We start from the raw sequence: 13,384 nt of genomic DNA, 5'->3' as shown, positions 1-13,384 counted from the left end.
AGCTTGTAAGTCAGCCAGCTGTTGTATTTTGAAAACAGAGTAGCTAACCAAGGACTTGTAACCAGGCAGGAGGTGGTCGTTCTCTTGCCCCTCAGAGGAGGGAGTTTCCTGCCCATTGCAACCGTCAGCAGCTGATGAGCTGGGTGGGCTGGACCGCCCTGCCCTACTGTCACCCCTGCTTCAGAGGTCCCCGCAATACAGCCCTGGTCGCAGCTTCTGTATTTGCCGTATAAGCTGCTGCTCTTCATCTTCCTCCAACCTCCTCCTCTTTCAGCTGGTACTGTACAGGCTTCCCAGTCCTCCTCAGCCTGGGAACTGAGGTCACATAGACAGGTGGCATAATTTCTGAGGATATTGTTTATTTGTTTGACTGTTCCTTATGCTGAATTCTGAGGCGGCAATCAGTAGGCTTTGTGTGTGTGTGTGGTTTGGTTTATTTTTTCCTTTCTTCAGCAGTAGGGAGAAGGGAGCAGCCAAAATGTGAATTTATTCTTTCATTAAACTAATTCTGCCTCAGTATGCTATCTTCCACCCAATCAATTTACCTTCTTTCCAGTGAAAAGGTATGGTCAGGTATATTTCAAAACTGCTGTCCCTTGCAGGTTAAGAAATTTTGCGAGGGCCAGTCGCATACTTCCAACAAGGCAAAGCAAAGCTGGACACGATCAGGGTGTGTGAGTTGGGTGCATCCCGTGCTTAACCACAAAACAGAGAAGAACTCGTATTAGAAGCTGCTGTTTGTGTGTTCTGGTCCTGTATCGTATTGAGTGATTCACCTTAAATGACAAATGGGACAAAAAGATTATGATAACTCAAATTTTTAAGAGATGCTGTACTTCCCCGGAGCTGTCAGGACAGCTGGGTCTGGTCATGATTTAATGTGTCTTTCTGAATGAGTCCTCTGAGTGAAACCCAGCCTTGCACCCAGCTGCCCATTCGTCGTTTAATTTCGATGAGACCAACTGGATGTTTGGGTTTTGGCTACTTGTTAAATGCTATTAGTGTTTCAGTGATCAAAAATTCTGAGTAGGTTTATTACTTCATGATAAAAAATGAGAAGGTAAGTTTTTTAATAATGCTTTGCCTGTCTGTTGGGTATTTATGTCTTTTCCTTTTTTTATTTTTGGTTTTTTTTGAAGGAAGACAATCAGCAATTAGTTCTTATAAATCCCTTGTTATAATAAACTGGATATAATGGTATGGAACTTGGAGATGTTTTATTTAACTGAAAATTTAAGGGTCCTGCCTGCTGACATGTGAAGGCTTGTGTGTCTGTACTTACCCGGGGGAAGCGAAAAGGCTGGAGTATTAAAAACTGTGGTTGAGTCTGTTGGAGCTAAAAAGCATTAACCTGAATCTGTGGTGGGCTTTTTTTAAAACACCTAGTGATTAAGCAGGGCGAGTCTTTATTGATTTTGGACTTCCAAATGGTCTTGGAGATTCTCTCCCTGATGAAAGCTTTTGCCTCGCAGGCAAGATGGTGCTGCAGAACGCCGTTTCTTGTGTTGAGGAAGAGGAGAGGCCCCTCTGATTTCACCGTTGATGTGAAGCCCCAAAAGCAAAACTCGATGTGTACAGTGTCACTTTCTGCTGCTAGCATTATTGCAATACCCCCCTCCCCCCCCGGGCTGTGCAATATTGTAAGCTGTAATAAACGTGACTCTGGAAGAAGGCATGCTACTGTCAAAGCTAACTCGGCTTTAAATTTTGTGCATTAACTGTGAGTTGTTTCCTTTCTGCAAAAAGAATCAGCCTCTTTCCTTGGGGGACTGAAGAAGTTTGACTGCCTGGTCAGTTCTCAGCTCTCAGAAGTATATTTGTGTCTTTCAAGAGGCACAGCTTGGGGATACTCCAGCATCTTGGAAGGCGAGATGACCGTTCCTGCGCCTGGTGAGATTCTGTGAATTTCAGTTACTTCTGGTTTGTAAATGGGCAGTAACTTCAGGCAGTGGGAGCCCAAGCAGCTGAATGGATAGAGCATGACTTAAGTGACTCTTGGCTGCAATCAGGAGCTGCACCTCTGCCTCCATCTCAACCCTTTGAAGTGGTGGCACGGCTGACCCGTTATCTCCCAAAACAGTTGTGACAGACAGACGTGCATCGGCTCATCGACACTCGTGTGAAAACAAGGTGGATTTGGCACACTTGCAGGATATGCAGTACCTCTTTCTTGGTTAAAAGGGGGCTTGATAGAAAGGAATAGTCAAAATTGGGAAGCGCCCAGGTGAAAATTCCCATTTATTTTGCGTTAGCATCTTTACAGAAACGCTTTTAAGGGTGAAAGTGGAGGTGCTTTAGTTTCCTAAGGCAATAAAGTACATCGTGTGGCTACCCATATGTAGAAGTAGGCCAATTCCAGTGTGCGGTAACTACCTGTGTTTGGAAGCTGAATGAGACATGCTGATGACCGCCGATCCCGCTGCACGGCCGGGCTCATCTCTCCCCAGCACAGCAGCCTGTGGTGAAACGCCCCGGACTGCCGGAACTCGGGCTCTGGGGGGGCCAAACATTGTGACCATCTGCCGAGGACAGCTTCCCACCGGGAGCTGCCGTGGCCAGTTTTGGTACAGCTTCCATTTCATTACACAAATGGACACCCCTGATGCACAGGAAAAGCTGTGCAAGCAGTTTCAGCGTTTAGTTTTGTAACTGCTTGCTTGTTTCTACCTTTGTGTGGGAGGAGAATTCGAAACCCCAGCTATATTGCTGCGAACGAGAATGGCCATCCATGCCAAGTTTTAACTTCCAGTAATCATGTAAGTGGATTCTGCTTTGTAAATACAGGCTCCAATATGTAATCATTAACCTTTCTTTCTAAATGCCTGTATCTTGATACTTCTCTTTCCCACAGCGGCCAGTGTGTTACTACCAAGTGCTGCTTAACTGAGCGCCGCTGGGGTTTGTGCGGCAGGTCGCTGGCAAGCCAGCAGCATGAGGCCTTCCCCCAGGCACCTGGCACGTCTCCTTCCCCCTTCGATGGGGACAGAACGGAGATTTCCCAGGCAGGAAGGCAGAGTGGAAGCAGTACCGTTTTAAGATTGGTACAGATGCATACCACATGCCTGCTGTTGACCTAAAGGGTAGTGTAGTAAGGAATAATAAAAAATACCCTTCTGTCTGTCAAACTTACTTAGAAGTACTCCATGCAGTGAAGAGGTCTTGAGGAAGCACGCAGCGTGTTCTAGTATGAAGCCGCCTGCTGCAGAGATGCAGCAGAACAGGCTCCATAAATTCAGCTGCTGGCGAATGGTGGTGTTGAACGTTGAAGTAGACACCCTTCCATTGGCTTCCCTACGTTGCCAAACCTATCGTCCCGCCTCACCTTAGCTTTACGGCTAGTTTACAGATTATTGGGACCAACGATAAACGTAGTGGATTCTGGTTAAGGGCAGCCTATAGAAGGAAGCAGTGAACATTGTCTAGGTGTACCGCTGTGTACATGCACAGGTAAAAGTTGGTCAAACCACTTCCAACAGGTGTTAGCTGCAGCTTTCGGGTAGGGACGGCGTGTTTTTTCCACCGAAGGAGTGGCACATTTAGCAAGGGGGGCGGGGTGGGGGGAATTCACCATGACGGGTTCTGGCAGTTACATAAAAAAAACCCCAAACAACCGACAAGTGTGAACTAGCACAGATGACTAAATAGCAGTTTTGAACCCAGTAAGCGTGATCGTGCCTGTGCAATGAGTAGCAGATGTGGGAGTTATGATTTCAGGATTTTCAATCTTTTTTCTCTGTCTCTGGTCACTAGTGAGGATTCACTTGTTGTTACTTAAAACTGTGCAAGGAAAGAGAAGGGGAGAGTGGAGCTATGATCCTCAGACTATTACATGGCTTACTGTTCTAGTTAGGAAGAAGAGGGGAAAAAAAAGCACCAAAAAGGCCATGCTAGGGAAAAAAGTTTTTATCTCTTCAGAATTAGGAGACAGAGAATAAGGCGGAGTTACTTCATCATAGTACACGACTTCAGTGGGAGAAAAGCATTAGTGAAGACAAATCTGTGCCTCTGTGGATTCTGGAGAACAGGGACGTCCGAAAGCAGCGCTGAAGTTGCTCGGCCTTCACCTTGGCCGTGACGTACTGCGCGCTGCTGTTGCTGTCTCTGATGAGTGACGATCTGGCTGCTTAGCACTACTGTAAGAGCAGAACTGCAAGACTGTACCAAGCTGCTGAATGTGAAATGAGGAAAAAGCACTATTCCTCCTCCTGCACATGAGCAGAAATCCCCTTTTCTCTGTACAACCCTGGGTAAGAACATAAGAACAACAAAAAAACCCAGGTGGGCTGACTTGAAGGAGCTGTGGCAGCAATTCACAGGGCTTGCAAACAAGAAATAATTTGACTTTTCGGTATTTGATAGCACACTGTTCTGGTCACACTGCCATACTGAAAACTCTTCCTTCGTGAATGGTGCGAGTTAAAGCATTGGCAGTACAGGTCTCCACAAGGCTGTAACTGTGTTTCTGTTCCTGCCTTGACAGCGACACCATACAAGGTGATACGTACAGCAGGGACAGTTGCCTTCCCTGACATCCCCTGACAGGATTCTTAGAACCATTAAACTCCCACCTGGCTGGTGAGAAAGCCAGCTGCATGAAAGTTGTTCCTAGTTCTGACGTTAGGCAAAAGGTGTGTTTTGAGAAAGAATTTTCAGAGAGGCTTGATTGTACCTGTTCCATTTCCTTTTGTGCCTTTAGGACTTCTCCTTAAAATACAGTGCCAGTGTTTCTGGTAAAATTCAAGTTAGAAATCCCCAGGTTAATGCCAAGGCAATAAAATTGAGATAGCACTGAAACTGGACACTCGTCGTTCCTGTGAATGTTTTAGCCTATACAAGTTAGTATTAAGGACCAGTTACCCTTCATCAGTTTAAATTCTTTAATTCCATAAATTGTTCAAGACAGCGTTTTCCAACCAGTGTGCATCAACAGGTTCAGCGAAACCAACAGATTTCTTTCTAGTATACTTATTATACCAAAGCATACCATAAAGTCACATTGCAGTAAATTGGCACAATGAGTTTTGCAAGAACAGAACTTAACTTGTTTAAAAAAAGTGATTAAGTATAACTCGTACATTAACATTTTAACAGCTATAAAAACGCTGCTTCCAACTCCTACAAAACACAGTGAAAAGACATCCCAACAAGGGCTGAAAAACGATGCACAAACAGAGGTCAGTATCATAGGAAGAGAGGAAGTTCTATACAAACGAAGCAATCGGGCAGTTAAAAGTATTTACACTTTTTCCTGCTATTAGCTAAACAAACATACAGTAGTCAGATAAAAATATACTACAACTCTAAGTCCTGTAACATGTAAGCATTCATTTTCTAACTGGAATTTTCATCTTTTGAAATGTGTTACCTGTTAATACTGGACAAAACTATTGGCAAAAGTGTTTAAATACTTTTAAACCAAGATTAAAGGGGCTTTTATTCCACAAAATTTAACTTTAAAATACTATGCTTATAAAATTATTTAAAACTTTCAGCAGTCTATAGAATTCAAATGCAAAACTTAACAATACTCTTTTTAAAAAAAAAAAAAAAAAAAAAAAAGAGAGACTCCAGTGGGGTCATTTGCTTTCAAAGGCAGAATCTTTTCCTGGCTTTTCAAGCTCTCGCTCTTCACCACATGTCCTAGAAACAAAACAAAGCAACATTAATGACCGCATAAAAACATGGAGAACAAGACCTATTCCGGACGAACTTGTACAGTTTGGAGTAAGTGATGCAGCAGACGAAGCCTGGAGAATGGAAGCGGGCAGTGATGCCGGCGCTCTGTCGTGTCCGTCAGGCCGACTGCCCCAAGTGTCAAGCCAAGCTGGTGGTGATGAACATGGTGCTCTTGTACTGTGACCAGCAGTCATTCCCAAGCCCCTTGCCTTCCACTCAGGCAGCCCTCCCTGCCCTGCTGCCAAACACCTGCAGGCTCAGGTGGAAACGCACTCTGCCTTGACATACCAGACCGGTCATCGCTTTTTCTTAGTAGCCAGGAATAATCCACCATGTGTCCAAAACACCAAGGCAAGCCCAGGAAGCCATGAGAACAGAAAAGTGTTCCTAAGCGCCAATCGCTTCAGAAGTGTTAAGTTACACAACTTCTGCCTTTCAAAATTTTTGAAGTACATCTTCAGAAAGGTACAGACTGTCAAAGGGAGTGAAGTTAGTACTGAATGGAGAAGGCCGTGCTTGGAGTCAGTAGTGGGAACTGGAGAGGTGTTCCAAACATCGATGATTTGTTCTTATGTATTTTGCTTACTGGTTTCCCAGTTCTAAATAACTGGATATTGCAAATAAAAATGTATGACAAATACCAACTGAAAGGAAGGATGGATGATGGAGAGACAGCCCTCTGGGGCTTGCTGGCATTTACAACAGGCATGTGGATGCATTTCTTGACACGCGAGGTAGTTGCAGGAGGTGTTACAAACTCTGGTTTATAGCTGTTAGCAAACACTGAGTGCAAGCCCACACAAACTGCTCCCAAGTAGCTGTACAAGTTTTTTTGTAAGGCGGGTTTGTTTACTTGGGTAACTCAAGTCGAAGAGTGTGTGGAGTGTAGAGGTCAAGGCCATAGTAAACACCACACACACTGAGATGCATGTCCGTTAGCAGAACACGACCCCCCCCACCAGCTCATTCATGGAAGATGTATTTGCAAGCTTTTCAGATGCAACTGCTATTACGGAAGTACTAAAAATACAAGCTGTCTTGCCTCAAAGTCGCTTTTTTGAGGTGCTCTTTAGACTCAACAGCCTTTTCCAGGCATGTTGCGTTAACTATCTGAAGTATTGTCCTGGTTTCAGCTGGGACAGAGTTAATGTTCTTCCCAGTAGCTGGTACAGTGCTGTATTTTGGATTTAGAAGAACATTGATAACACACTGACTTTTTAGCTTTTGCTGGGTAGCGCTTAGACTGGCCAAGGACTTCTCAGCTCTGCCCAGGGCACAAGAAGCTGGGAGGGGACACGGCCAGGACAGCTGACCCCAACTGGCCAGAGGGCTATTCCACACCATATGACATCATGCTCAGTATATAAGCTGGGGAAGAAGAAGGAAAGGGGGGTGGGATGTTTGGAGTGAAGGCATCTGTCTTCCCAAGTCACCGTTACGCGTGATGGAGCCCTGCTTTCCTGGGGATGGCTGAGCACCTGCCTGCCCATGGGAAGTGGTGATTGAATTCCTTGCTTTGCTTGCATGCACGACTTTTGCTTTCCCTATTAAACTGTCTTCTCTTCCGCTTCTCTTCCCCATCCCGTTGTGAGATGTCGGGGAGAGAGCGAGTGGCTGCATGGTGCTGAGTTGCCAGCCAGGTTAAACCATGACAAGTATCTGCCTTGAGCTTTTTTTGGCCAATGTCCACTGAGGTGTCATGCATGCACCCAAATATTTAATCACAAATACAAAAAGCAATCTGACTGAGATTGTCTCTGTCACTCAAAAATCCAAGTGTTGGCATGTTCTGCCAGAACAAGGAAAGGAGCAGGCCATGGGGGGGAGGGGAAATCACCTCTTTATGCAGTGTGCTGGGCTGTGTAACCGGTGTTAGGAACCCACACTTGCGCCTTCGCCGTGTTCCTGTAACGTGCTGCTTGTTCAGACCAAATGAGTACCGGGCATCTCTGGCTGCAAACTCCCAAATGTCACTTCTGAAAGCTGTGTAATCAGAAGCCAGCGGTTCTGAGGCTACCTCTCAGCAAATAACGAATTCATGTTCATCTTAAGGCTTTTTTTGGTTTTGCTTTGTTTAAGTTTACCTTATAGTAAATAACGGCCAATATTCCACTCATCTGTACACTTTTAACTTGGCGGACAGCCAAGAAAATGCCACGCAACTGCAGTTTCCCCTGGCCTGCATGAAGACGGTGATGAAAGGGAAGTTTGCTTCAACATCTACTGCTGGACTAAAAGAATGCCTGAACACAAGGTGCAGAAGCGCTTGGAGAAAAGAGTGGTACTTCAGCACAACAATTCCGCTCAAGGGTAATTCTAGGCCTTTTCCTCATTGTTTACTAAATTCTATTAAGTATTTCTCACATTCTACAGGAGATTTACTCCTCGCTGTTCTTTAGAAAACAGCATTTTTCAGTGAAGCTAAGGTTTAAATACTTACCTCCTGACAAATTCAAGCAGTCTTCTTGTTTGAAAAAGGTAACGAATGCATCAACCTCTAACGCGTTGAGAGTTCTGAAATTTCACAGGTCTACGTTCTAGCCTGCAGCTTACCTGCACTTGGGCAATTCTATAGCTATACTGTAGAACACCGATTGAAGTGGCTTGGCTACTGATTAGAATACATGATTTCACCAAAAACTTGATAAATCCTGTTAGTTTCTGTAAGACCCGGTTCTGGCTTCCTTTCCTTCCAACTCAATAGCACCAAGTAGTCGAAAACATAGGAGAAAGCTTGCACTTTGCCCTGTCTCACCACATGTTGATTTTCTCCTAGCAGGACATACCATAATTTTTTTTTCTTAGTTTCCACCACAGCAGTGGGTGAAGTAACTTTTAATATGTTTGTTCAACTTCTAACAGAAGATTCACATGCTATTATCATTCCCCAATGTTGAGGGAAAAGTCTGTAAAGAACATAGTACCTCCACATCGTTAAGTAACTTCAATCTACTGCTGTCCTATTTACATCCGTTTTGCTAGAGCGGACAGTTCCTTAGTTCAGTAAGGTTATGAACTCACTTTTTCTTACTGCCAACTTCATGCTTCTCTTTCTTTTCCTCGGTGTTCTCTCCATTGTGTTGTGACTGGTTGGTGTCTTGAGCTTCAGACCCTCCATTCAGAACCTTTGAACCTTTAAAATGAAAGGGCAGGGAAAGAAAACAGTACTGCAGAAAGCAAAACTGTGCTGTAAAAAGCCCCAGATGACTTCTTTACCTTCATTAACTCAAACACTAGAAGTGTTTTCCCCTCACCTTGATACCCAGCAGCTGAAACAATACAAAAAGCGGTAACAGCTTCAGCTTCTGAAAATGCAATGAGCCTCATCCCGTAATTTTAATAATGGGAAATGAACAGTGTATATGTTTAGTGAGTTTTTGAGTTGTTCTTGCACTTGCTAGGCTACAGGTAATAGGACTAATGCTCAGTTATATTCTAAGCAGTGAGACAGTATACTTCAGCAGTAAATTCTGTTTACCACTCTAAGCTGGTCAGGCAATTTTGGGGGATTTCCAATACTTTAACTGGAGGTTATTAGTTCCACAGACTCTTGTTTACTCTCAACTCTTAACAAATATATATGTAATTAAAATTATGACAAACAGTATATATAAAAAGAGCAAAAACATTTACTTATAGCACGCAATTGCCAAGCAGGAAAACAAAGCACTATGTAGAAGCTGTATTTAGTGAAGTCAAGGCAGGAATACTTAACCTCTTTAAAATTTCCGTGATGAATACAGGATTTGCTCTGGTATCACAAGCCAGTGAATTTTGAGTGAATTGTTGAGGAGTGTCATTTCAAGTCAGAATTAACAGTCTTTTATTTGAAGTTACAGGTTTACAAAACCAAAAAAACCCAAACCCTATTAAACTACTGTACTACAGCAAGAAAAAAAAATACTAGACATTACTCATCAGAATGCTTACAGGCCAAGAGATGCTTAGAAGCAGACAAGATCATTTTAAGATGGAATTTTAGTCTAGACTTGCTTAGCATCAGTTCTGAACTTGAATGCCATGGGAAGAACTCAATGAAACAATGAATGCTATAATCCCTTGTTACAAAATAGTCTGAAGCTGCACTTCAGCTGAAGTACAAACTGCTGTAATTGCTGTGCTTCGTAAACATAGTAAGAGTTCAGCAGTTCAATTTTTAGGAGGGCAGAATTACGAATGTAAGGAACCAGAATTTCTCTTTGTAGCAAATAAAGAAAAAGCAGCTTTCACGAAGTATCCCCCTACTCTGATAAAACTTCTTACCGTTCTCCATTTGACAACAATATGGTATTTCAATGTGTTCTGTTGAAGACTCACATGAACCTTATCTGGATTAGCTCCGTTCATCAGACTATTCCATGTGTAGGAAGCCTTTCAGTTTAGATTCTTTGTTAAAATACTAGCTATGCTGATCAGTGGATTGGGAAAGATCTGTGTGGAGCCTCTACTACATCATACCTACTTCTCTCGCCATAAAACGGTTGGATTTTGTGATTATCCTTGCTTTCTTAGCAGTTACAGATACAGCAGCATTTCAACTACAGGTACTCTGAATCCTTGGCATCCTCAAGTCACCTCAGTTACAGTAACTTGTTTATTCCAGATCCAGGTGGTGTAACTTGCAAACAGTTTTCAGAAAAAGTTTTGCTCCCAGGATTCAAATTCAGGGTAAATATAATTCCTCTGCAGTGGTTGTAGAGATCAGAGATCTAAATAATTTTAACAGATTGCTAGAACTCCTGCATCTTCAAGGATTTAAGTTCATTTGCAGAACAGCTTTCCAGTGTCTGTCTCATTTTGTTCCTCTATTTAAAAACACAAGTATTTATTTTACTATGTTTCCTTTTTTTGTTAATAACTGACCTAAGTTATTGTAGAGCGTGCTTACTGTGGAAAGCTTTCAATATGATGCTGTACTTGTACAAGCACTCATGATTTATCTGGAATAGTACTGCATAAAGGCCTTTCTGCCCTAAATGACAATTGTTTCTTTACTGTTAGACTGAACGACTGAAGTTGGTACCACCGAAGTGGTTAAAAGCTGCTGCTACACATAGTAGCACACATGATATAGGAAGAGGCTAGTGAAGGAAATTAAGCAGTTAAAGCATAGGTGGAAGTTCAGGCACCACAAGGCAACTTGAGGAACAGAAGGTAGTATGTTATTCTACCTATTGTTTAATTTTTTTTTTTTAATTCCATAAGGTAATAAAGTTAGGAAATTTACAAAGAAGTAAGAAATGCTAAACTCAATTCTTGCAAAAGCCCTTCCCTTCAGGCAATAAAATAGCCACAGAAAACATTATACCCTTAAACCTGAAACGTAGTTATAGCAGTATTAACCTTGACTATTTCAGACATATAAAAGTTTTAATAAATGGACAGAATTCCTACATCAAGGATTTTTTGAAGCTAGCTCAGAAATTGATGCAGACTAGGTCTTTTATATGATAAAAACCTAAAAATCACAGTGACTTACCTGCTTGGTCCTTTTCCTTTTCCACTTTTTTGTTTGTTCCTTTCTTCCACTGTTCTTTGGTTTTGTTTGCTTCCTCGTGCTGCTTCTGCTCAGCCAATGATTTATTTAGTACTTGGGAAAGAACAGAATCTCCTTCCCCAACCAGAAACATGGTCTTGAACTTGTTATACAGCATTGTAGATTTCTCCATGATAACTTGGCTAACTTTGAATTTCCGTATCTGAAATCAAAGTAACAAACCAATGAGCTCCACTTAGATATTTAAATACCTATGTGATTTCATCACATCATAAGACTTTGACACTCCCTGAAGTACCACAGAATCCAGAACAGCCCAGATCGGAAGGGACCTTGAAAGATCATCTGGGTTCAACCCTTCATGAGAATGGGAGCCTGGATGAGATTATCAACCACCCTGTCCCATCACATCCTGAAAACCTCCAGTGATGGAGGACTCTCAACACATCCCTGTGCAGTTGTTCCAGTGAACGGTTTTCCTTGCTGTAAGTAAGTTTCTTTTTTATACTGAGACAAAACCTCCCCCAGTGCAACTTGTAGCCATTGCCCCTTGTCTTCTCCACAGGGCTCCTTGTGAAGGGAGAGCTTCCATCCTCTTTGTAGCAGCCCTTTAAGTGCTGGAGTACTGTGATGAAGTAACCCCTGAGACTTCTCCAGGAAGAGACCTAACCCTTTCAGTCTTTCCTTATAGGGCAGGTTCTCTGGCCCTTTGATGATCTCCATGGCCCTCCTTTGGACCCTCTCCAGTCTGTCTGCATTGTTCTTGAACGGTGGGGACCAGAACTGGACACAGTACTCCAGTAGTAAACAACACTGACATCAATTTAAGAAAACACACGTTACTTTGATTGACATTGCAGATCTCACCTTCTTCAGAGTCAGAATCATCTCTGTGTGTTTCTGAGCTTGTTGCATTGTGACTTGAAGGGATGCAAGCTCATCGAGAGCCTCAATACACCTGTTCACATCCTGCATATACACAAGAAGTTAGTTTGAAGACTTAACTTACATGTTAGTAATCCTTAATTAGCCATATTAAATTCATTTCTGTGCTCAGCGATACCTTCCTATAATATCCTTAGTTTGACTATGTACTTAATTTTAGAACAATTTATACAAACTTGCAAACAAAGAATACCATCAGTTGCCTTTCAGCTACTTCCATAAGAAAAGGCAGATACTATTTGTATATCTTACAATTTTAAAAAATAATTTTGTACTTTCAAAATACAAACTCAAGCTTTATGCTGCTTTCACCATTCTAGTACTTCTGTGCTTGAAGCTGTTCTCCATAATCAGCCTTTTCCATACACGTTTTTTCCCTAACATACAGAATTGTATCTTTGAAGATTTTTCAGTTAGAAGTCTGGCACATGGCACAATATGCAAGACACCCGGAAGTAATGATGTGAGCTTCTGATCCATTTCAAAGAACCACTGTACTAAAGCCTTCTTCCTGTTAATACTTAGTCCTCAATTTCCGTATCTTCAGCTACTCTTGCTTAATTCCTATTTAGAACTAACAGGATTCATTTCCAGTACAGGTCATAATATTCTGCATCTTCTATAAAGTTGTAGCTCCTGTTCTCCAGGGAAATTAGGGACTATGCTCAGCAGAATTCTTACCATCTTCACTTGACAAATACAGTTACGGTAAACTAAGTGTCCTTGCTGTAGCTCTACAACCAATGTTCTTTCTGGTACTACAAGATACCTGCTCCATTACACCTCTGAATCAGAGGTTTGGTGGGGTTTTGGGGGTGTTACGTTTTTGGTTTTTACTTACTATTTTACGGGAATTCACTATCTGGCTCAGGACAGAGTGATTTATTTAAGCCAGAGCATCATGTTGTGAAGTAAAGGCTTTCTAATTTTTTTTTTTTTTTGAAACAAAGTATTGGCATAGACTTGAATAATTTAAGACTAGACCACACTGGGAATGAATGTTTTGTATTTAACACTGTGGTGGGTTAGCCTCAGCCACGAGCCAGCCACTCACCTCTCCTCTCCTCAGGGCAGGGAGAGAAAATACGATGAGAGGCTTATGGGTCAAGATAAAGGCAGGGAGATTGCTTACCAGTTACTGTCATGGGCAAACCAGGCTCTACTTAGGGAAAATTAATTTATTACCAATTAAAATAGATACGGGTCATGAGAAACAAAGACAAATGTTAAATCAATACCTTTCCTTCCCCCCCCCACCACCTCCAC

At 42.4% G+C, this 13,384-nt stretch overlaps 1 protein-coding gene across 1 annotated transcript in view; it reads right to left on the bottom strand.

Annotated features, from left to right (window-relative positions):
• Positions 1 to 4,863: 4,863 nt before the first annotated feature.
• The window catches only part of PSIP1 (PC4 and SFRS1 interacting protein 1), a 40,978-nt gene continuing 32,457 nt past the window's right edge, over positions 4,864 to 13,384 (bottom strand). Inside the window, exons 13-16 of the mRNA XM_035895580.1 lie at positions 12,041 to 12,142; positions 11,156 to 11,375; positions 8,698 to 8,809; positions 4,864 to 5,640 (exon numbers count right to left, since the gene is read on the bottom strand). Of these exons, the coding sequence (XP_035751473.1) occupies positions 5,577 to 5,640; positions 8,698 to 8,809; positions 11,156 to 11,375; positions 12,041 to 12,142 (498 nt within the window). The 3' untranslated portion in view covers positions 4,864 to 5,576. The remainder of the gene's footprint in view (positions 5,641 to 8,697; positions 8,810 to 11,155; positions 11,376 to 12,040; positions 12,143 to 13,384) is intronic.

Source organism: Egretta garzetta, unplaced genomic scaffold (genome assembly GCF_000687185.1).
Source record: "Egretta garzetta isolate BGI_Z169 unplaced genomic scaffold, ASM68718v1 scaffold175, whole genome shotgun sequence".
Lineage (NCBI taxonomy): Eukaryota > Metazoa > Chordata > Aves > Pelecaniformes > Ardeidae > Egretta > Egretta garzetta.
This window is presented reverse-complemented; position numbering and strand designations above follow the sequence as displayed.